This window comes from Mizuhopecten yessoensis, unplaced genomic scaffold (assembly GCF_002113885.1).
Source record: "Mizuhopecten yessoensis strain PY_sf001 unplaced genomic scaffold, ASM211388v2 scaffold1171, whole genome shotgun sequence".
Taxonomy (NCBI): Eukaryota; Metazoa; Mollusca; class Bivalvia; order Pectinida; family Pectinidae; genus Mizuhopecten; species Mizuhopecten yessoensis.
In genome coordinates, this window is record NW_018403913.1 from 554,123 (window position 1) to 580,377 (window position 26,255).

The 26,255-nt window shown below is 38.2% G+C and overlaps 1 protein-coding gene across 8 annotated transcripts in view; it reads right to left on the bottom strand.

Annotated features, from left to right (window-relative positions):
• LOC110457894 (F-box/LRR-repeat protein 13-like) overlaps positions 1-20,448 on the bottom strand; it is a 36,432-nt gene extending 15,984 nt beyond the window's left edge. For 2 of the 8 annotated variants that reach the window (XM_021509359.1, XM_021509352.1), the window contains exons 1-12: positions 20,255-20,448; positions 19,884-19,987; positions 19,320-19,416; positions 17,775-17,864; positions 12,199-12,266; positions 11,294-11,414; positions 10,672-10,705; positions 10,351-10,460; positions 2,685-2,762; positions 1,528-1,644; positions 1,120-1,215; positions 626-651 (exon numbers count right to left, since the gene is read on the bottom strand). In XM_021509359.1, the coding sequence (XP_021365034.1) occupies positions 626-651; positions 1,120-1,215; positions 1,528-1,644; positions 2,685-2,762; positions 10,351-10,460; positions 10,672-10,705; positions 11,294-11,414; positions 12,199-12,266; positions 17,775-17,864; positions 19,320-19,416; positions 19,884-19,987; positions 20,255-20,332 (1,019 nt within the window). In that variant the 5' untranslated portion in view covers positions 20,333-20,448. Of the gene's footprint in view, positions 1-625; positions 652-1,119; positions 1,216-1,527; positions 1,645-2,684; positions 2,763-7,879; positions 7,892-9,852; positions 9,862-10,350; positions 10,461-10,671; positions 10,706-11,293; positions 11,415-12,198; positions 12,267-12,359; positions 13,036-17,774; positions 17,865-19,319; positions 19,417-19,883; positions 19,988-20,254 lie in introns of those variants that run through there. The other 6 variants (XM_021509400.1, XM_021509384.1, XM_021509368.1 and 3 more) reach the window with 5 other exon arrangements.
• Positions 20,449-26,255: the final 5,807 nt, after the last annotated feature.

Genomic DNA, 26,255 nt, shown 5'->3' on the forward strand with positions numbered 1-26,255 from the left:
ACAACAAGACCAACTATTACAAACTACTACAACATACGGCTTTCATAGAATATCAAAGGTGACTTCTAACATCATCTTATCACAGAAATAGATACAAAACACTCTTATAGAGTTAAACAAACTAAACACAGCTTAAAATATTATTTTACATTTATGGTATTGATTTAATAAAGGGACTTAAATATGATCAACAACTGTTGTGTACTCTTTTTTCATAGGTGTACAATGGAATCTTTGGATATATTTTAACACATAGCATTAACTAATTATTTAATACATCTACATGTTGACAGATCAACAATAATATTATACCAGTACAGTGTACACATATCCCGTGTTCTTGTGATCTAGATCATAGAGGCTATTTTGAAGGGAAGAGGTGCGCAGACAACAAACTTTATATGAAAATACATTAAAGAAAATTACGTTTTGTTTTACAGATTTCTTCTTCAAATCTACAACATCAAAATCAAAACCAAGATATACAACACAAGAACACTGTATTACAAAGGAAAAAGGTCTGAACAACTCTATTCAAAAAAAAAAAATAATATCAGACAGTCTGAGAAATGTTTTACGTATACTGTAGGCTATACATACAGATAGTGATAGTGGATATTCTCACCTGTTTCTGACTTTGTAGAAATCCAGCTACAACAAAACATAAATACATAATTAACTAACAATGATTGCATGAGTACAAACACAATATATATATAGATGCCCCATCTTGATTTCAGCACAATTAACCAGTTGTATATATATCAGGTAACATTGAAATACATATATAACAATTAACCAGTCGTATATATCAGGTAACATTGAAATACATATATTACTTATAATTGTTAGGAAAAAATATTATTTGAACAATAATATTTACACCACTCCTCAGCCTTATTTCACATACAGTCTTCATTTCAAGGAAATTTATGAAACTTTTCCCATTGGAAAGCATAAAGCTGGAATTAAGGAAAACTAAAAGCTTTAGTTTGAAAGGGAGACATAATGTGAAAAAAATTGTGTTTTGAAAAAAAAGAGGGACTTATTGGACATAAAGTAGTGGAGACCGGTATACTACCCTGTTTGTGTAATAGATACAGGGTGTATTATACATACCCGACTCCACAGAGCAGGTGTCTGGGTGATCACCTTCCAGGACCGACACACTCGGGAACACCGTGCCAAATCGGCTATGTCTACAAAACTGAAGATCTACAACACAACAACACTGTATTACATGTACCTGTACACTCTTGTCAAATTGGTATTTCAAATGAGTCTAAACTTGTCATGCAGTTTAACTTCTAAACTTCTTTACAATTAATATGTCTCATCTTGAAAATCATTGGCAATACAGTATTTGTAAGTTGCATTTTCATAACTACATGTATATACATTGATTTTTTATTATTAATTTACAAGGATTTCATATCAGAGTCGTTAATAACACTAAAATGATGGTGTAAGAGGGTGACCAATCAGGTGGAGCTAATCTAGTCACATGATTTATCAGCTGAGACTGACCCTGACAGCAAGATCGCCGAACCCGATGTCTCGGAGATGTGAGATGCTATCCCGGGCCTCCCCTGTTCCCTGGCCGAACGTCTCGTCATCTTCCATATTCTCACCACGCTCAAGTTTCTTAAAACATGCACATTCAGGGTTAATATAATAACATTGGCTATATCTATTCAAAAATTCAAAGTTATATATATGCAAGACCAAATGATCACACATTAAACTAGGAATACAAGTATAATGTATTTTGCTCAAGTCATATTATTTTAACTGATCTGGTCTCAAATACTTTTATTATCACTGGGATTATTTATCATTTTGTTTAATAGACTTACACAGTGTATTTTTATCATCCTATATATTTATATACATGTATATTAAAAATTCATCCCTGAAAATATTTGAAGTCAAAAAACAAAGTAAAACATTCACAACCTTTGATGAAATTATTTACTTATTCTCAGAATTCTTTTTTCTTTTTTGTTGTTGAAAACACCAAATTAAAAGAGGGGAAAAAAAATGAACTTGTTTGAAAGCAATTAAAACTTCAGTTAAAATTGTCATTTTGTTAAACTGTTCAGAAAAACAGAAACAGCATGCAACTTAAACAAGAACAAAGCCAGGTGCTGTCGAAGCCTGATTAGATTGATAAGTCAATTTTTCCAAATCTAATATACAAGGTATGTCAAAAATGTGGGGGTTTTTTATTCAAAATCCCTATAGATGGTTTCATTATTTTTTTCAACATGTACAATATTGTGTTAAGTTTTCATTATAATAATCTGGCTTTGAACAGCTGGGTCCATAATTGTTTTGATAATTTAATATGGATTGTAGGATTTTTTCCCAAGACAAAACCTTTCTGAACATGACACTGACAATTTGGAGGAATTTGCCATCAATTATCTTCTTCTGCAAATATCTACACCAGGCAAATGGATATCATTACTGGCACCAAAAGCAACCAAACACTTTTAAAACACAAAATATTACCTTATCTAAAGATATCTAAAATAACTGCAAATCACTGCAACATGTCTACAGGTAAAAGGGTAACAAACAAATGAAGGTGATAAATCCTTATAATTCAATAAAAAGGTTAAATTGTACCAACACAACTCCTGGTTGGAAAATAAATAAACAACTCCTGTATGGTTACTTACAGGTTTTGGGAATTTCATTTTCTTGAATTTCACACCCGTAAAGGGATTGCGGTTCAGTCTAATGACCGCCATCTTAGCCTATATAAATAATGACATCAACCTACGTAGGTAAAAATCTAGCTTATATAACTAATACAAATACAGGCAGTCTGAATGTCAGCAGTCTTGTTTCACATATTGAAACTTCAATATTGAAGTAATGTGAATGTTTGATAAATATGAAATATATTGTCTAGCTAGTACTGATATGGGTTAATTCTAAAGCAGGTGATCAAAGACATGATTATAGACAATTTGTATATTCTATCTATATGATAATCTGATCTGGTGACGTGACAGAATATATATGTCATATGGTGAGCTGTTTAAATCATATCTATCTGTATCTTTTGTCTTATATAAGCAACCAAAGCTGTAATAGCATATACACCTCCACTCGAAAGTACACTGATCTTCCATTCCACTCCTAAGTACGTACACTGATCTACTATTCCATTCCACTCCTAAGTACGTACACCGATCTACCACTTCCATTCCACTCCCAAGTACGTACACTGATCTACCGCTTCCATTCCACTCCTAAGTATGTACACTGATCTACTATTCCATCCCACTCCTAAGTACGTACACTTATCTACCACTTCCATTCCACTGGTAGCTTCACTGATCTACCACTTCCAGTCCACTCCTTAAGTACGTACACTGATCTACTATTCCATTCCCCCCCTAAGTACGTACACTGATCTCCTATTCCATTCCACTCCTAAGTAAGTACACTGATCTACCACTTCCACTCCACTCCTAAGTACATACACAGATCTACCACTTCCATTCCACTGGTAGCTACACTGATCTACCACCTCCACGCTACCCATAGCTACACTGATCCACCCCCTCCACTCTACCTGTAGCTACACTGATCTACCACCTCCACGCTACCCATAGCTACACTGATCCACCCCCTCCACTCTACCTGTAGCTACACTGATCCATCACTTCCACCCGTAGCTACATGTACACTGATCCATCACTTCCACCCGTAGCTACACTGATCCACCACCTCCACTCTACCTGTAGCTACACTGATCCATCACTTCCACCCGTAGCTACACTGATCCATCACTTCCACCCGTAGCTACATGTACACTGATCCATCACTTCCACCCGTAGCTACACTGATCCACCACCTCCACTCTACCTGTAGCTACACTGATCTACCTCCACCACTCTACCCATAGCTACACTGATCCACCCCCTCCACTCTACCTGTAGCTACACTGATCCATCACTTCCACCCGTAGCTACATGTACACTGATCCATCACTTCCACTCTACCCATAGCTACACTGATCCACCCCCTCCACTCTACCTGTAGCTACACTGATCCATCACTTCCACCCGTAGCTACATGTACACTGATCCATCACTTCCACCCGTAGCTACACTGATCCACCACCTCCACTCTACCTGTAGCTACACTGATCCATCACTTCCACCCGTAGCTACATGTACACTGATCCATCACTTCCACCCGTAGCTACACTGATCCATCTACCACTTCCAGTCCACTCCTTAAGTACGTACACTGATCTACTATTCCATCCCACTCCTAAGTACGTACACTGACCAACCACTTCCATTCAACTCGTAGCCACACTGATCTACCACTTCCATTCCACTCCTAAGTACGTACACTGAACAACCACTTCCATTCAACTCGTAGCCACACTGATCTACCACTTCCAGTCCACTCCTTAAGTACGTACACTGATCTACCACTTCCATTCCACTGGTAGCTTCACTGATCTACCACTTCCAGTCCACTCATAAGTACACTGATCTACCACTTCCATTCCACTGGTAGCTACACTGATCTACCACTTCCACTCAACCCGTAGCTAAACTGATCTACAACTTCAAATCCACCAATAGCTACACTGATCTACCACTTCGACTCCACCCATAGCTACACTGATCTACCACTTCCATTTAACTCATAGGTACACTGATCTACCACTTCAACCAACCCATAGATACACTGATCTACCACTTTCACTCCACCCATAGCTACACTGATCTACCACTTCCATTTAACTCATACGTACACTGATCTACCACCTCCAACCAACCCATAGATACACTGATCTACCACTTTCACTCCATCTGTAGAAACACTGATCTACCACTTCTATTACACTCGTACGTACACTGATCTACCATTTCCACTCCACCCAAAGCTACACTGATCTACCACTTTCATTCCACTGGTAGCTACACTGACTTACCACTACTATCCATTTGTAGCTATACTGATTTACCACTTCCACTTGACTACTCGTAGCTATACTGATCTACCACTTCCACTCCAACCATAGCTACACTGATCTACAACTTCCATTTAACTCATAGGTACACTGATCTACCACTTTTAACCCATCCATAGATACACTGATCTACCACTTTCTCTCCATCTGTAATTACACTATCTACCATTTCCACTCTACCTGTAGCTACACTGATCCATCACTTCCACTCTACCCATAGCTACACTGATCCACCACCTCCACTCTACCTGTAGCTACACTGATCTACCACCTCCACACTACCTGTAGCTACACTGATCTACCACCTCCACTCTACCTGTAGCTACACTGATCTACCACCTCCACTCTACCCGTAGCTACACTGATCTACCACCTCCACTAAACCCGTAGCTACACTGATCCACCACCTCCACTCTACCCGTAGCTACACTGATCTACCACCTCCACTATACCCGTAGTCCGAATTATTCTGACGTTTTATCGACTTTTTTCATATCGGTCTGTCGTCAATTAACGTCAGAACTCCGGCCCTCTATAATATGCGGGAAATATGCGCCCTGCGCCCGGAGCGCATTTCAAACTGATATTTTAGAAACAAATCGTCACTTTCACACACACGTAGCTACATGTACACTGATCCATCACTTCCACCCGTAGCTACACTGATCCATCACTTCCACCCGTAGCTACATGTACACTGATCCATCACTTCCACCCGTAGCTACACTGATCCATCTCTTCCACCCGTAGCTACATGTACACTGATCCATCACTTCCACCCGTAGCTACACTGATCCATCTCTTCCACCCGTAGCTACATGTACACTGATCTACTGCTTCGCTACATTACAAAAGGAATGCTGCAGACAACACATCTGACAAAACAAAATTTCATTATTCAATTGATATGTCGGCAACTGAAAATGTGTGTCTACTTACTCAACTGACTAGTACAAATGATTTATTCCTAGGATACTCCTAGAATTTTGTTTTATTATTTGTAAGTGTATAAATACAGTTGACAGAAAAATAGGCTTTATTTCTATTAAAAGATACTAATATTATGCACCACTATATTATAATAGTATTAATGCCATGTGCTGGCAAATGATATTTTTAAGTAATTTTCACAGATCACTTGCCTGATTCACAATTGCTTATTCAGATTTTGTTCTTGGCCTGTTAATCTGGCCACATACAAGTGACAACTATCATATTTTACTAATTTTAAGCGACAAAACATGGATGAATTCAATATTTAATATGTTATATAGCTAATTATTGAATTCACCCTCTATAAGGAAACATATTCAATGATGCCAACAAGTATGTACATAATATAAAGAGCAAAACAAATGTTATAAGGTCTTTTATCCTTTGTAACATGAAACTATTTAAATATATATATATATATCTAATCATATCTCTTAACTGTTAGAATATCAGTTTAACTCTAATTCAAGATTATATAATAAAAGAGATTGTAGCACAAAAATTTCATCACATCTAATATCAAGCAAAATCAAGAGTACGGTTAAAGTTACCTCAGGTGTTCACAATTTGAGAAAGTTACACAAGAAGTTTTCGGTTTTGTGAGACATCTATATAGGTAAACAGATCTAGATAAAAACTTTAAAAAAACACAAAACAATACCAAGAGCTATTCAGAATATAATTAAGGAAAAACAACCGAAGAAATCACCTAAAACATAACATCTATTCAAAAACGCTTTCAAAAATCTAGATAAAAAACCCATTAAAAATGTTTGTTATAAGAGCTCTGTAAAAATAACAGTGGCTGAAAGGATACTGTCTTGTTAAAAGTCTCACTCTATTTAAATATCAACACTTTACACAGACTCTGTGCACAAGCGATGACTTCACACAGACCGTAGACTGACTTTAGTTGGCAACTTGATACAGAATTATTACAGTTTAGTTTCTAAACATTTTCTTCGGGTTGGTAAGTGATGGATTATGAGAAGTTCTTTTTACACAACCAATACGATTTTGTCTATGTGACGTTTCGATGACCAGTACGATATGTACACTGTCACCTACATCAGACAAATGACCAATAAAGCATATGCACACAAAGGTGTAAAATGTGTTTTATGGACAACTCGTACACATTTTACACCTTTGTGTGCATATGCTTCACTGGTCATTTGTCTGATGTAGGTGACAGTGTACATGTCGTACTAGTCATCGAAACGTCACATAGACAAAATCGTATTGGTTGTGTAAAAAGAACTTTTCATATTACAGTTTAGTGTTTTATGACTTTGGTTGTTCAAAATAAGTTACACTTGATTGAACTCTTTCTCTCCTCCAGGAGAAAACAGCTAACCTCAACCTGAATAAAAACGCACAGCAGACAAGTATACAGATTGAAAGCCATGTGATAGTGGCATTTATATACATGATGGCTGCAGCTAGACTGCACAAATAGCAGATAGTCTAAAGTGGGTGATAGACAGAAGGGCCCCACCCCGATGGACTGTACATACTAGCAAGGGGTAGGGGGTCAGGAAACGTGTCTCAGTATGGACCGTTGTCAATGTACACAGGGGGAAGTCAGGACACATGTATCAGTATGGGCTAATGGGAGGAGGATCGAGTCCACCGAAACATGTCGCAGTATTGACTGTCACTTGCATGAAATAGGACACAGATCAAGATACAGTCTATTCTGAATTAAATAAAATGAAAAAGAAAATTCAGTGACACATGCTAATATTGTACAATCATTTGGTTGGGATATTGTAGTTTACTCAGTCCATCAGGGGAAGTAACCCATGCATGTGGGTTGGTGGTGTGTGTCGGATACAGAAGCATATAGAACATCAACACAAAGGAAGCTATAGTTACCCTCAAATTTATCTTGTGAATCAAAACAGAGTGACAAAGATTACTGATAGAAGGTGATGTCCAGTAACAACGACTGGTGTGCCTCAGGTACACCAGTACTTATAGCTAATCTACACTGTGACAACATACTGGCTACAGGTGGTATTGGAAACATTCTTTCAACACCTATCTAAAGAACACCTCTCTGCTGCTATGTTATAATTAAGGCCTTCACCAAACTAAATTTGATTCTAAAATATAATTCTGTGGATTTTTTCCTTGGCTTCAAAACTAACAAATTGAGAACGTCTGTCTGTTGATTTACACTACAAGCATGGCTTGTTAATGGATAATTTTGTACAAACTACAGGAACATATTGAGTAATTGTTAAGTTACTATATTAGTCTTAGTTATTCCCATTGCAAAACACATACAAAGAAAAAGTCTTATGCAGGCAGTTCAGTAAAAAAATACAACAAAATCTAAAAAAAGTTATATTTAATTATATTAATTAATCAGTTATATCATTTAAAATTCTTCTAAAAATATAAAATTTGTTTTGTTATTGTACATAACCTGTTAATGAAGAACACACTCCCCATACTCTGTGCTAGATCATCTCTCCAGCTCCAATGTTCCCCTCACCTGTGCCCCCCCTCACCTGTAGGTTTGATAGGGTCACACCTGTCTCGTTACAACACCTTATTAGTACAACACTTCAGGTGACACAGTAATCAAAGTCATGTGACAGTTACATTAAATCAACAGCAAAAGTTTGTGACACAAGAAATAGATGTGTGTTTTTGCATTATATATTTTTTGTTTTCATTTATCAATAATTTGAGCCACTTTCACTGTGTCTCCATGGAAATGTGTACAGGTGTGTAACAGTTGATGCAGTGACAAATCCATAAGGCTTTTGCAGTCATAACGGTATATATCTGATGATGTACAATGTGTTTTTTATTTCTAAATCCTGACCTGCCCCCTGAATGTGGGGTGAAGACACCTCCACTGTATCAGGAGTAATCTCCCCTTTATGGGGAGTAATGACCCCTCCTCTGTATGATGAGTTATGTCCCCTGTATGAGGAGTGTTGATCCCTCCACATGTACAAGGAGGAATGACCGCCTCCTCTGCATGAGAAGTTATATCTCCTGTATGAGAAGTTATATCTCCTGTATGAGGAGTTATATACCCTGTATGAGGAGTTATGTCCCCTGTATGAGGAGTTATGTCCCCTGTATTAGGAGTTATGTCCCCTGTATGAGGAGTTATATCCCCTGTATGAGGAGTTATGTCCCCTGCATGAGGATTTATATCCCTGTGTATGAGGAGTTATAACCCTGTATGACCGGTGTTGACCCCTCCCATATACAAGGAGTATAATGACCCCACTTCTATATGAGGAGTAATTTATGGCCTCTCCTTTCTATGAGGAATGATGATTCTTCCCACCCCTCCCCTTTATTGCAAATAATAACCCCTCCTCTGTATGAAGAGTGCTATCCCCTCGGCCTGTACAAGGAGTGATAACACCTCCCCAATATCAATAGTGATCTCCTCTGTATGAGAAGTTATATTTCCTGTATGAGGAATTATAACCTCTGTATGAGGAATAATGTCGCCCCCCCCCCCTCTTGTTTGAGGAGTAATAAATGTTCCCTCCCCTGTATGAGGAATGCATCCCCAGTATTAGGCGTTATAGCCCCTGTGTTAGGAGTTATAACCCCTGTGTAAGGAGTTATAACCCCTGTGTGAGGAGTTATATCCCCTGTGTGAGGAGTTATAACCCCTGTGTGAGGAGTTATATCCCCTGCGTGAGGAGTCATAACCCCTGTGTAAGGAGTTATAACCCCTGTATGAGGAGTGAGGACCCCTGAAGAGTGAGTGCCTGGATGTGTCACTGCAGTGTGCTGGAGAGATGAAGTAGCGGGTTAGAGCCAGCTCACAGTTAGATGGCCTGTTACCATAATATACCTAGTGTACTGACCAGCTTACTCTGTGTAACAAACAAAACAGTTCAACATATAGGTTTCACTATAATGTACCTTACAGCTAGAAGATCTGGTGATAATTCATAGTAACTGGCAATTTAAATCCTACCTGTTGCTATAAACATTATATATATATATATTAATTACTCTAATATGGACAAACAATTGCATTCATAATCCAATGTTAATTTATAAATTTAATTATCTAATTCAATCCTTGCTTTAAATGCTACCAAGCTTTGACCCCAGTGAGTGATATCATACCTACATTGCTCTATCACACACAGCTGTACTGAAGACAGTGACAAGGGGAATACACTGGGGTCCCTATAATGTAAGCTGCTGGTGTATAATGACTAGAGTTATAACATAAATAGGGATGACAACATTGAAACTAAACTTCTGGATCTACAGCATTCCTGTTGCCATGCAACAGCTACAGCCAAACCTGTAGGCCGAGATCGGAGAGTATGGATACCGGTTATGTGACTTACCTCGAAGTATTCCCTCTGGTTCTTGGCCCGTACTGTGGTTTCATGCCACTCCTTAAAGATCACCTTCCCAATGGAGATATTGTATATCTTCTTTATCTTCTGGTATGACACTGATGACACAAATACCACTCAATGTATTACACACAAACACCGGGCCTTATAAAATAATCATTAAATAATTTTAATTTAAACCTTCAGTGAGATTATGTTCGAGAATTATTATATCATAAGTGCTTTTTCTTTTGGATGGAATTAAACATTTCAAAATTCTGAAATAAATGTTTGATGCTTTTTTTTTATTAACAATATAAGTATACATACTGGCCTGGCACCCTTTTCTGTACTTCACCCAGTCCTGTATAAAGGGAAAAATGTATACAAATGATGCTACAATACAATAACAATCCCATAACATTGTAACACACAATGTCTTTTACATACATATCACTCTAAATATATTTAGTGTGAAATGAAATCAAGCCCATTTCAAATTATATGTCAAAGAAGAAAAGTCTTAAAACACAAAATATATGTGTATATAATTGATATCCATTATTAAAAAACTTGAAGGTCAAATATCAATTATAATTAACATTGTTACATGTTCCTGGATCTAGCTGTATGATAGAACAGTGGCATGCTTTTGTATTCGTTGCTGAATGTCTACAGAGAAGTTTTTGTTATTTTAAACAGGGACAAGTATTATTGATTATTGTTACTAATAAGGATAATGATTTTTGTTACTTACAGGAACAATTTTTCATTTTACTCACAGGGACATGGTTTTGCATTACATACAGGGACAAGTATTTTTGTTACTAAAAGTGATATTTTTTTTTATTACTAACAGGGGTTTTGTTACTTAAAGGAAGATGCTTTTTGTTACTGACAGGGACATTATTCACGCTACTCGGAGGAACAATTTTGTGTGTGTGTTACTGACCTTCCACTCGTCCAGATGTACCCTCATCACCTTCTGTGCACGATGTCTCTCTGCCCGCTCCATTTGTAATGACATCTTCTTCATTTTTTTCTTTTTACGCAGAGAGTACTGCACCCAGGCGCTGGCAACATCACAACAATTTTACTCTATATGACATGGTGCTTCCACATACTTTTAACTTCTAAGGACGTTCCTGTACATATGCAACCAGGATCAGAAATGATTGGATCAAAGAGAGGGTTTCTTCAAGGAGTGAGCAATTTTCATATCAGTAAGTATAGATATGCACCAGGGGATTGTAACCACAGATAATAATTTGTGAACCACTTTGAAGACAACCTATGAACTAGGTTGTAATAAAGCGGTATATATAAGAATGTAAATCTAACATTGTATCTTGGTATTTATCAAAGCTATTTAATTAGAAGTAAGACTAATAGTTACTCATATAGATCTGTAAAAAACACCACAAAGAAAGCAAGCATATGATCAGTAAATAATATAAGGTTTCACTGATCATTATACAGCTTTACAGAATAGTCAAACAATTATTGTGATCATTTTCTTTCTTGGTTTTCAAAAGTATGGGAGCCTATTGTACTAAATTATATAGTGGGTTTTTTTAACAGGAAGTAATTGTAATAAAGTTATTTTGTCTTTTTGATTCTAATTTTTCCTAAAGTTTCGCTTACATGTACATTTCAAACATTAAAGATGGAATTATCAAGTAAAGTGTCATTTGTTATTCCCTTACCTTTATAGGTGATGAAATATTTTCGTCTCTAAACCTAACTTAATGATTGCTACTCCAAACCAGACCCCAAAAAGACGAAGTTCATTTTCCCACCTTAGCATTTCAAAACTTAGTATATCCCCAACATTTTGGCTGATTTCTGAGTATGTACCTGAAACACATCATCTTAAGACTCCTGTTGTAGTGCTCATAGGCAGAGGCATACATCTCGGGGGTCGGCTACAAAAACACAAACACTCGTTTAGGAACACACACAGGTAGTCTGACCAAAACAAAATAACAGATTCATGGAAGGTTATGTTAAAAACTTACATCAATACTCATAATTACAGCAGAATTACAACCAGTCTAGCTGGTTCTCATCGGCAGTATGTCTCTGCTTATTCTAAACCAACATTTAGTTCTTCACACATTAAATCACTGATCATGAATGTTTTACAATGTTTGTTCAAATTCTTTACATAGATTAAAAGTTTAAAAAAAACCTGTATGTTTGATAAATGAATGGTATATGGCATGAGATAATCTGTTTAGAAATCCACTGAAGACAAATCTCCCGAGATACACCTGAGAGCTTACTGTTAATGATTTACACAGTCACCATGTTTTATTTATAACAATTACCTAATTCACCATAAGTCAGAAATACAGGCTACATATCTACCATACAGTGATCATGAGCTTGTGTGCTCCATAGTAACTGGAAGGAGTACATTTATCTATCACCCAGCTTTACAGGTGAAAGCAAAGAGTGAGATTCTAGCACATGCCGTAACCAAGCACCAGCTGGAGTCCCTGTACAGAGCACAGTAAATAAAGGTAGTAGCCATTCCATTGATCCACAGCAAAGTTAGATACAAAGTCAGTTTAAACCAGTGACAATCTACACTTCTGTCTCCTACCCAGGCACCCACCCGGGAAGTCAACCCCTCAGTCTCCTACCCAGGCACCCACCCAGGACAGTCTTACCCCTCAGTCTCCTACCCAGGCACCCACCCAGGCACCCACCCAGGGCAGTCTTACCCCTCAGTCTCCTACCCAGGCGCCCACCCGGGTCAGTCTACCCCTCCGTCTCCTACCCACATCAGTCTCCCCGTCTGTCTCCTACCCAGTAACCAACCTGGGTCAGTCTCCCCCTCTGTCTCCTACCCAGGCACCCACCCAGGCACCCACCCAGGGCAGTCTTACCCCTCAGTCTCCTCCCCAGGCACCCACCCAGGACAGTCAACCCCTCAGGCTCCTACCCAGGCACCCACCCAGGACAGTCTTGCCCCTCAGTCTCCTACCCAGGCACCCACCCGGGCCAGTCTACCCCTCTGTCTCCTACCCAGGCCCCCCCCCAGGACAGTCAACCCCTCAGTCTCCTACCCAGGCACCCACCCGGGCCAGTCTACCCCTCTGTCTCCTACCCAGGCACCCACCCAGGACAGTCTTACCCCTCAGTCTCCTACCCAGGCACCCACCCAGGCACCCACCCAGGACAGTCTTACCCCTCAGTCTCCTACCAAGGCACCCACCCAGGACAGTCAACCCCTCCGTCTCCTACCCAGGCCCCCACCCAGGCACCCACCCAGGACGGTCTTACCCCTCAGTCTCCTACCAAGGCACCCACCCAGGACAGTCTTCCCCCTCAGTCCCCTACCCAGGCCCCCACCCAGGACAGTCTTTCCCCTCAGTCTCCTACCCAGGCCCCCACCCAGGCCCCCACCCAGGACAGTCAACCCCTCAGTCTCCTACCCAGGAACCCACCCAGGACAGTCAACCCCTCAGTCCCCTACCCAGGCCCCCACCCAGGACAGTCAACCCCCCAGTCTCCTTCCCAGGCACCCACCCAGGACAGTCTTGCCCCTCAGTCTCCTACCCAGGAACCCACCCGGGTCAGTCTACCCCTGTCTCCTACGCAGTAACCAACCTGGGTCAGTCTCCCCCTCTGTCTCCTACCCAGTCACCCACCCAGGACAGTCTTCCCCCTCAGTCCCCTACCCAGGCACCCACCCAGGACAGTCAACCCCTCAGTCCCCTACCCAGGCCCCCACCCAGGCACCCACCCAGGCCCCCACCCAGGACAGTCAACCCCTCAGTCCCCTACCCAGGCCCCCACCCAGCACAGTCTTACCCCTCAGTCTCCTCCCCAGGCACCCACCCTGGCAGTTTACCCCTCAGTCTCCTACTCAGGCACCGCTCCGGGGCAGTCTACCCCGGCCTACTACCCAGGTACCCACCCAGGCCAGTCTACCCCTCTGTCTCCTACCCAGGCCCCCACCCAGGCCCCCACCCAGGACAGTCAACCCCTCAGGCTCCTACCCAGGCACCCACCCTGGAAGTCTGCCCCTCAGTCTCCTACTCAGGCACCACTCCGGGGCAGTCTGCCCCGGTCTACTACCCAGGTACCCCCCCGGGTCAGTCTACCCCTGTCTCCTACCCACGCACCCACCCTGGAAGTCTACCCCTCAGTCTCCTACTCAGGCACCACTCCGGGGCAGTCTACCCCGGTCTACTACCCAGGTACCCACCCGGGTCAGTCTACCCCTCTGTCTCCTACCCAGTAACCAACCTGGGTCAGTCTACCCATCATTCTCCTACTCAGGCACCCACCTGGGTCAGTCTACCCATCATTCTCCTACCCAGGTACCCATTCGGGTTAGTCTACCCCTGTCTACTACCCAGTAACCAACCTGGGTCAGTCTACCCCTGTCTCCTACCCAGGCACCCACACAACAGTTCCTCCCTTCAAAAGTGCATACCTACATGTAGCTTACTGATACATTGTACATCGTTCCCCTCCCTTAAGCATATATTATATAGTAGTAAATACTAGTGTTCCCATCCAATTGTGTACATGTACTGACCAAGGTGCTATCGTACAGGCTACATTGTTTCCCTTTCCATTTAACATATTCAAAGTACCATGCTACGTATACCATGTACCTCTTCCTCCAAATATATCTACCACGTTCTATTCTTTTCTAACGTATCTATTATGCTATACCCTCTTCCAAAGTAACTAATATGTTCCTTCCCTTCCAAAGTACCTAATGTCCCCTCTTTTACAAATTACCTGCAATTTTGTTTTCTTTTTCCAAAAGAATCTAAAACGTTCATATTCAAAAACCAATACTCCACCATGCTCTTCCCTTTCAAATAGACCCACCATGTTTCCTTCCCTTCCACACAGTACCTGCCATGTTCCTCTCTTTTCCAAATTAAAAACCAATCAATGTTCCTATCCTTCTTAAAGTACCTGCCACATTTATTGCCTACAAAATATACCTATAATGTCTCTGTCTACCAAAGTAGCTACCATGCTCCTTTCCTTTTAACAGTAAGCATGCTGTTGTCCCTAAGTAATTCATGTACCATAAACCCCCTTTCTTCAAAAGTACCACAACATTCTCCTTCTTCCCACAGTAACCTATATGTACCATGTTACTCTCCTTTAAATGTACCTACCACATTCCCTTTTGAAGTACCTATTATATATGTTTCCCTTCATCCCAATCAGCCTAATACCATCTAAGCACCCTATCTGAGCCATATGTTACCTGTGTTGCAATCATACATTTTGGTTTTTAATTATCCCAAAGATTCAATATAAAGTTAAAAGTCTGCTTCCGCATGTCATTAAAGAAAAAATGGTATTCTAGTAAAAAAACACCGACAAATGATTTACATTACATTTAAAATAAGTTACAGAAATGACAATACTTTAAAATGATGTCACTAAAATTTAAATTGCTCTTGACAAGGGACAGGACGGCTCGTGACGAGACAATGAAGCATACAGTGGAAGATGTCTGCCCACCAATGACATCACAGGTCACAGAAGGACAATAAGCACTTCACCAACAAACAGAAGTCTTTGATACTAGTAAGGTTTGTTTTTGGCAGACTTGACACAAAACAAATATTTGAATAAAAATTTGAAGTACATGTCATTTGTCAAAATTTATTTAAGTAAAGTCAAATAGCCATCTAATAAAATCAAACCTTACAGTAATCTAATTAGAAACCAAACATTTTCTCAAAGATAGTTTTTCATCAAAAGCAGGAGTGAACAGGTCATGTTCTCATAAAGTGTCACCTGATAGAAGATATCACACAAACAAGGAACTGGTATGTTAACGTCGGTCGTGCATTAGACATTCATGTTAAAACATGCTATATCATGATCTAATAGTTAATAAACTGTTACCAGCCAGAGCTTAGAAAATATCAATTGTTCTCGACTTATAAAGTACACTTCATAAAATTTTAATTACATGCACTTTCAAACTGCCACGGTAACAAAATGCAGGAGACACATGTACATGAGAAACAATGGATATTACAAAATTTTACACACAACCTTTTGCCCACTATACATAAATCATTTCCCAACATCAATGGAATAATCTCCCACTATTTAACATTCAAATAAAAGCCCCCTGGTTGGTGTTGTGAGTGGGTAGATGCCACCAGCTAGCATTAGAACAGATGTACATGCAGTTTGGGTGTGTATCATTAGGTATGGGCAGGTACAAGCACCTCTGCCACTGCTGGCTAGCATAGTCATGCAGAGTCTCTCTATATCAAAGCTATGTCACCTAGATCACACTGTGCTTCACAAATTTGTTTCCGTTGCACATATTCCTCAGACAAAGCTTACCAAAGTAGAAGTACATGCACTATGATTTGTGACACCAGCAATTCAATTACGTAGCACAAACAGAATTTGACCCAAAACTATATGCTATAAGGATCTCACAGATAGAAAAAGGATTGATAATTACACTTGAATTCACTTTGTGTCTCTAAGCACATCCAGCTTTGATCAAGTGACTCTTGTTCGTTTGAAGACAATATATGTACGTGTGTATATCCCAGCAACATAGTGTCTCCGGTAAAGCCACAGTGATTTGTGTGAGAGAGGCATGCCCTCGACCGACAACCCTAGGCCCCCAGAACCATTGCTTTATATCACCAATTCCTTACAAGCCACTCCTTGCTCCCATCTTTACTGTCTGGTTAATGTATTAAGCTATACGAACCTCCGTTGTCAATGTAAACACAAGGAAACTCAATGAAACTCCTCACTCTAGAGTAACTAGTCAAATGATTAATAATTCATCAGGTTTTTGTAAAACCACTGGAAAAAAATACAACATCATTAATAGATTAATGTGAGTTTATCAAAGATGTGTCCCAGTTTACATTGACAATGCCGGAGGATATGGAATGATGTGAATAGCCGGAGGTCTTTATAGAAAGCACCAGACTGGAGGTCTTTATAGAAAGCACCAGACTGGAGTCTTCAACCAAAGTCTGTAATGCTCGAAGGGAAGAGGAATTATCACATATTAATGGTATGTCTGATATCAATATGGATTATTTTATCAATGATTTCCATTTTCTTACATTTATTATGCACTACGATGAAATTTCTTTGTAATTTTTTCATTTTAATGGGTTTTTTTTTCATGGTTTCGCTTCCAAAATTTAACCAGTTAGAGACATTTTTATCATTGTGGCACAAAAAAGAAATTTGGCAATTACATTTTCCTTTTCAAAAGATATTACAAAAATAATACCATTTTTGCAATTTGAGAATTTCAATTAAATTTAGAAAATAAACCTCCTGCCTAATCAACATGCAATGTTAGGATGTCTGCACTAGGTGTTAATATGAGTTCTCTGAAGATCATGCACACCCAGGGTTTCACCCCTGGCAGGCACCAATGTTGTGCTGACCCAAACTCTCTTCGAGGCGGCTAGCCCCTGAAACCGACCCCCGTAGAAACCCTGTCCTTTTTGTATGTTCTCTGGGATATCAGAATAATCCTACAAAAAGGTCAATATTGTTAGTCAGGACAGTTATCACCAGGATGGATGGAGGGTCCATAAAGAACCCACAGCTCTGGTCAGGATGCAAGGGTCATGATCCAGTACTAAACACAACTATAGATTTAGTAGATTATGTTTATGTTATCAGAGTCAAATAATTAAAGAATTGTAAATTACCATTATGATACATACACTGTATGTATGAATTAGAGATATTTAAGTAAAAACTACTGTTTCAAGTCTTCATTAATATATTAACATAATAGAAAATAAAGAAAAGAATGGAATTTAGTACCATATTGTTTGTCATTTGATTCTTTGTCAGTAACAAACAGACATTAAAGACTATTCAATTTCAAACAAATGTGGATATTTTCAATTTTTGTTTTTTTGGGTGGTTTTTTTTGGAGAGTACATGTATTTAGTAATAAAACTGTACAAACTTAAATTAAGATGCATCCAGTTTGTGCTGCAAATTATTTTGAAAGCAAAACATAAATTTAAAATGCAAAATGATTGGATTCAAATGGAATAAATAAACAAAATTGAACGTATTTATTGTCAGATTTGTCGGACTACTAACAAATAGAACAATTATAGATTCATTGCTCAATGACTGCTGACACCTGAAAGTTAGAAACTACAGCAGTTACTAGAAGTCTTTGACAGAAACATTGATATTCAAAGATGATAATCGCATGTAAACAGATGAGATTACATATATCGCTCTACATTTATTATATGAAATAAGACTTTATATGGATTGACTTTATTTCCTAAAACTTGTCCATACCCAAAGCTTTAATTAATAAAATAGATGTAAAAAAATAAATGAAAATGAAAAAGTTGATCAATACTTCATCTGGATCATTATGTATTTGTTCAACCGCTCCTTTATCGGGCTAAAAAAGCAAGATGTTCATTCAAAGATGATATGATTAAAATGTCAAAGAAATGTTCATACTGGCACCAGACCATTTACTGTGCATGTGATGTACCAGTTAATGAACAATGTTAACCTTGACAGACAGAATCTTTGGTGGATGTTTAATACATAAAAGTAAAACAACTGAACAGGGTTAGAAGAATTAGTGAATAATTATAAAAAAAAACATGAATATCTGTCAATATTAAACTGGCATTTCCGTGCCATCAATGGTCGATAACTGATACATCATGATAACCTGCCTGGACATCGTTAATCAATCCAAATGATCTTTAAAAGATTTCGTATTTCATTTCAATACAAGAGCTTCATTTTGTATACAAATAATCATTTGCAGGCTTTCAATAAACTTATAAAGATTATTTATTTTAAATAAGTTCTAATATCTATTACAAAATATACAACTAAAGCAGTACACTTATGAAGTTTGCAGAGCTCTACTACAAATTCTGAACAGAGCATCAAAACTAATATCAACATAAAAAAAACCTGAATGCAATACATACAATGATGCTCTCATCATCCATGTTGAAGATGAAGTCAAGGCTGCTCTCTGTAATGATTTTGTTGACTGGCTTCATCTCCGAGTCTACAAACATGTCCCTGTGAACAAAAAAGTACAGATGCAAAACATGATCATATCATTAAAAAGTATACATTTTATTACCCTATTAGCTTTTATTTACATTATTACACAACTGACACGAAGGAGGAATATGTAAAAATAATCCTCCAGTTAGAGCAAAATCTGTGTAAATTCTTGATAAATCACTCATGTTAGACATAATTCAATCTTCACTACTGAATCAGTCTACTGCACAATAAAATATATCATTTGACAATGTTTAGAATGTATTTTTTGCATTCATATAATTTCACAATAATTTATATGAGAATTAAGCTAGTCTATGAAGAATTTGATTTGATACATAATCAAATTATATAAATATCTTCATTTATAAGTGAGATATCCTATTGATCAATGCAACTTGTTAAGTAAACGGTGAAGTATCAACTATATGTATGATACATCTAGAAACTACTGACACAGTCTGTGTTATTATATATACCAGTTCAGGTCACCCAGTCCATTCTCCACAAGAATTCCCAACTTGTCCAGAATAAACTGATGTGGATCTCCCGGGCACATCACGGCTAGACCAGTTAGCAGTGCCTGTGTATGAATAAACTCATCAGCTACTTCTTTGTAACGACGTAACAGTGTACATAAATAAAGATTTAAAATATTTGTAAGTTGTTCACATATAAAGAATGTCAATATGCAAAGCCATACTTTGGGAGCTAGAGCTTCATTTAAGACATGGTTATCAATACAAAAACAACTTTTATTGTTTTCACCTGTTTGTAAACATCGATAATCTTACTTTAAAATGTCAGTAAAAACACAGATCGCTGTAACATGTTAGCATAATTCACTTGCCTCATAAATATCAGGGAGCTTATTGGACCTCAAATACAACTTCAGCTCAGGGGTCTGTCCTTTCATTGACGCTGCCATTTTAAACGAATATGTTGTATACAGAAGTAAAAGAAAATACGTTTTGTTTTCGAAATTCAGGGCACTTGCTCTATGGCCGCCATATTGTTTTTATGTAGCAACGGGTTAAAAGTTCCCGGATGTGCTATATAGATTTCAGAGTTATTTCCCTTAGACTGAGCAAAATACATATATATAAACATATTTCATACAATAATTCTGTATATTATATGCATTGACATTTATTTTCCCAATATTTAGTTTTGAGTTAGATAACTAATAGTATCTACAAATGTACGGCAGTGTTATAGTAATTGTTTTGTGAAATTGATTTCGAAGTGCCTGCACATGTCTCCCGAATTTACAAGAAAGGGTCTAAATATAATCCAGAGAATTATATAGACCAATTTCTTTAACATGCATATGTTGCAAAATTATGGAACATGCTGTAGTAAGTGCCATCATGACACACGCAGACAACCATAACAATCTGTATTTTGGAATTTATAGATGATGTCACGCAAATATTGAAAACTCAAAACAAACAGATGTACATGTATTAATAATGCAGCAATAACTAGAGGCGTGGCAGTCCAGTGTTTGGTCATGCAAAATAGTGCATTCATATGTATTCGGCACTAGCATTCAGTGGGGAATGATGCATTGACTTATTTAGCATGAATTGTGTAAATTCCTCTTTTGGGATAAACTAAACACTAAATATGAGGTATATAGTAAATTCCGTGCATTAGGAAATTATATGATATTGGAAAACTACAGATTGCAATCACAATAAATGACTCTTAATATTGATATACCTTTGAAACCACAAGGGAATATGCAGGTACAAATAAAATAGACTCGATCTACCTCTATCTATCAGCCCATTTCTAATGATTTTAACTAATTCTTACAAATGGTATAGTCCCCTCCCCTCTGACAGGGGTGATCACTACACACCAGCACAATACAGGTACATGCAGTACAGGAATATCCTAGTAGGGAACGCCGACAGAACACTGACTTCCGTCAGTGAGATGAAACCCGTAAGGGCGGATTCATGTAGGTGCAAAACCCGTCAACCAACCAACCAACCAACCAACCAAGTAGGGTCAGGTAAATCAAAGACAGATGATCATTGACCTGACTGGACACATGAGATTAATCCCCTATCGTTTATATAATTTAGGGTAGTGAAAACAGAGGTGTTTGGGCAGCACCCTTAGGCCTAGGGTTAACGACAATGTTAGGGAAGCGATAGAAAACAAAGGTTCAACTTTTCAATGAGAAATTCACATATGAAACGGAGGAAAATGTTCAGATCGATTTTTTGACACAGAAAAAAGGGTTTGCCCAGGCAACTAGGGCTACACCCTTGCATCGCCACTGATGTTCCTGTTATTAATAATGTCAGGTGTTCCTCAAGGTTCTGTTCTGGGTCCAAGTCTGTTCTTGTTTTGCATAAACGACATACCTGTTTGCTTAAATTCCACCATACGTCTATTTGCCGATGATACCATTGCTTACCTTTTGATAAAATAAAACAGTGAGTGTAAAACCCTTCAGAAAGATCTTGATATACTAGGTATTTGGGAAAACACATGGAAAATGACTTTTCATCCTGACAAGTGTAATGTTCTATCCATCAGCAGAAATAAAGATCCTTTCAAATACAACTGCACTTTACATGACCATACATTACAACACGTTGACAAGGCAAAAAACCTAGGAGTGACAATACGATCCGACCTAAAAATGGCACAGTCACATTAACAACATATACAATAAGTCAAACAGCACACTTGGTTTTCTCCGAAGGAACCTTATATTAACATCAGTTCCACCTCAGTAAAGGAACAGGCATGTAAGTCTCTAGTCAGACCACCACTAGAATATGCCTGTTCAGTCTGGGACCATTACCTTACTGAGGACATAAACACACTTGAAAAGGTACAACGAAGGGCCGCTAGATTTGTCACTAACCGACACAGAAACATTTCAAGTGTTAGTGACATGATAAATAATCTAAAATGGAGAGACCTAGTACACAGGAGAACTGATGTCTGCCTTGTCATGTTCTATAAAATAGCATACCAACTAATTGCCATCACATAAACAAACAGATTAATATACCACCTCTTAGACAGTCACGGCACACACACTCACTCTGTTATAAAATTCCATCTTGCAGAACTCAAATCCGACAAAAATCTTTTTGTCCACGGACTATTAAAACCTGGAACAGCCTTCCACTGATCACTGTGATGAGCGACTCTATGGAGTCGATCAAAGCAGCTGTCTCAACGTACACCTATAGTCAGTAAAGTTATCATGTGTAAATAGTTTTATCATATCATAAAAATAAAAAATGTTTTATAAAGTATGCAAATATATTTAACTCGTTTTAAATTTTAAAAAAATCATTGTTTTTTTTTACTGTAAATATTGTTCCGCTAAGCCAGGCGTAGTCCAAGTGACATAACCTTCAGCGTGTTGAAGTCGGTCAGTATAAAGTAGAAATAAAAGTAGAAGATTTCTAATTATAAATCTACATGTATAAATTGTAACTATATAATCATCTAGTGAGCAAAAATTAAAAATCTTTTTTGATTTTTACAAAGTTTCTATATCTTTCTATCTCACAAGACAAACAATGTGATGATGACATATTGAATTTATCAAAGAAAGAATTATAGACATTTTCAGTTATCGTGATATAAATTGCGAAAAAAATGTCATCACAAATCTCACCTACATTGTACAATGTATATCATTGGCATACACTACAGTTTTATTTGGTTGCACATGTCTTGAGACAGAGTAATATTCGAAATATTTACAACGTTTTGTTCAGCTTGGTAAAACAAATCAACTTCATTGTTTTTAACTACTATCAAATGTTGTAAACTGTTATTATATTACTACTACAACACTGATTCTATTTGTTAGCTGGAGCAAACGGAAGGCGGACGGACGGGATACGAGAAAACGTGTTGCACGTGGACAGTTCTTTACAAACGAGAGTATCTGTCCATTTGGGCAGCGTTAAGTCGGACACGTGCAATTTTTATACTGGAATCCCCCACCACAAGGGACTGAACTAGGACCCTGTAGTTTTTTATTATGGAATCCCCCACCCCAAGGGACTGAGCTAGGACCCTGTAGTTTTCTTTTATGGAATCCCCCACCCCAAAGGACTAAACTAGGACCCTGTAGTTTTCTTTTATCGAATCCCCCACCCCAATGGACTGAACTAGGCCCCTGTAGTTTTCTTATTTTGGAATCCCCCACCCCAAGGGACTGAGCTAGGACCCTGTAGTTTTCTATTATGGAATCCCCCACCCCAATGGACTGAACTAGGACCCTGTAGATTTTTAGTATGGAATCCTCCACCCCAAGGGACTGAACTAGGACCCTGTAGTTTTTTATTATGGAATCCCCCACCCCAATGGACTGAACTAGGACCATGTAGTTTTTTTTTATTATGGAATCCCACACCCCAAGGGACTGAACTAGGACCCTGTATTTTTTTATTATGGAATCCCCCACCTCAATGGACTGAACTAGGACCATGTAGTTTTGTTTATTATGGAATCACTCACCCCAATGGAGTGAACTAGGACCATGTAGGTTTTTTTATTATGGAATCACTCACCCCACTGGACTGAACTAGGACCATGTAGTTTTTTTTTTATTTTGGAATCACTCACCCCAATGGACTGAACTAGGACCATGTAGTTTTTTTTTTATTATGGAATCACTCACCCCAATGGACTGAACTAGTACCATGTAGTTTTTTTTATTATGGAATCCCCCACCCCAATGGACTGAACTAGGACCATGTAGTTTTTTTTATTATGGAATCCCCCACCCCAAGGGACTGAGCTAGGACCCTGTAGTTTTTTATTCTGGAATCCCCCATCCCAAGGGACTGAACTAGGACACTGTAGTTTTCTATTATGGAATCCCCCACCCCAATGGACTGAACTAGGACCCTGTAGTTTTTTTTATTCTGGAATCCCCCATCCCAAGGGACTGAACTAGGACCAAGCAGATTTTTATTATGGAATCCCCCACCCCAAGGGACTGAACTAGGACCCTGTAGTTTTTTTTATTCTGGAATCCCCCATCCCAAGGGACTGAACTAGGACACTGTAGTTTTCTATTATGGAATCCCCCACCCCAAGGGACTGAACTAGGACCCTGTAGTTTTTTTTATTCTGGAATCCCCCATCCCAAGGGACTGAACTAGGACCAAGTAGATTTTTATTATGGAATCCCCCACCCCAAGGGACTGAACTAGAACCCTGTAGATTTTTATTATGGAATCACTTACCCCAAGGGACTGAACTAGGACCATGTAGATTTTTATCGTCATGAATGAACAGGGACATACGGATCCAGAATGTTTTAAGGGGGTGTCACCATTCCAGATTTTAATACTTTTGCAGCATATTGGTATGTACACTTAAAAAGTTATGTTACACAACTAACTTTTATGTCTTGTCTTGTCCAGCAGGTCAGTAATTACTTTCAGCGCATGTTCACTTTGACATAAGTCATGTTACACAATATTTATTTTTATGTCAGTGGCTTGTACAGGTTGTCAGTAAGGACAAGTGGTATCAAATATCAGGTGCATGGAAGTTCTTTTATGGAACTTTCCCCACTATCAGATGATTCTTCATATACCTGGTTTAGTTATGTTAATGATATGACATTAGACAATGATTTACATCAAATTATAGAGGATCCTGACGAATTGTACAGTAATTCCCAACTTAAAATTAAAACCAAGCAAAGTATAAAAAAGTAATATGAGATAAGATTCTTTAATAAACTAAAAATTTAAACGAGAGTAATAAAGACTTAAAGATGGAGTATGTCCCTAAAAAATACCTTAACATTTACAGCAGCAATTCAAGGAAAATGTTTACTTCATTTCGTTTTTGTGAACACAAGCTGGAGCTAGCCGTGGGGCGTCTCAAAAGTATACCAAGAGACCAGAGACTCTGTAAAAAAATGTGATGTGTTAGAAAATGAAGTACACTTCTTTTTCGCTTGTCCCTTAATGAATCTGCCAGAAAAGAATATTTCCAAAAATGCATTCCTAATCACAATGATGCTACCGTAGATACCAATTATTTGACCTCAATATTATCTACAAACAACTCGCAGTTTATACTGGACTCTTGCTTATTCATTAAACAGTCTCAAGAGCTGAGGAAAGTGGGCTTGCTGACGGTATAAGGTATATGGACGTTACAGCTAAAAATGTTTAAATCAAATTTTCTATTTGAAGCTATGTTAATTTTGTTCATGTTTATGTATATTATAAATATAAGGAATTACTTTGCGACTTTTCTACATGTACATGTCTATGTATGTATTTCACTGTGTTTTACTATTTTGCCTTCAAACTAATTTGTAGTTACAAATGTGCAAATACATTTTGAATTTATATAACGAATAAATTATTTACTTCTAAAACCACATCTGAGGGACTAGGTTGGTAGATGACAACTACAAAAGTGAAAAAAAAACTAAAACCTAAATAGACTAGAAAATTGAAATTTAATCATTTTGTTATTCATGATAATAATCAACTTTCAAACATGAATCACATAAAAATCAAAATACTGAGCCTGAAAATGTTCAATCTATCACATAATAAACAATTGAGATGCAGAGTTAAACTCTTACAGATTAAACAAAAACTTTAACCATTGCATATATGATCTTCATTGAACATCCTACGGCAACATCTCACGGTAAGCTTTTTCAGCACGTACGGCTTCACAAGAGGGATTAGCTCTAGTGCATTCATTGGTATTGGCATCGAAGCAGACTCTACATACTTTACAAATATATTTTTTCAGACATATCTTTGTCATCCTAAATATTTGGTACGGACTGAGGTAATGTTTTATGGCATATACAAAAT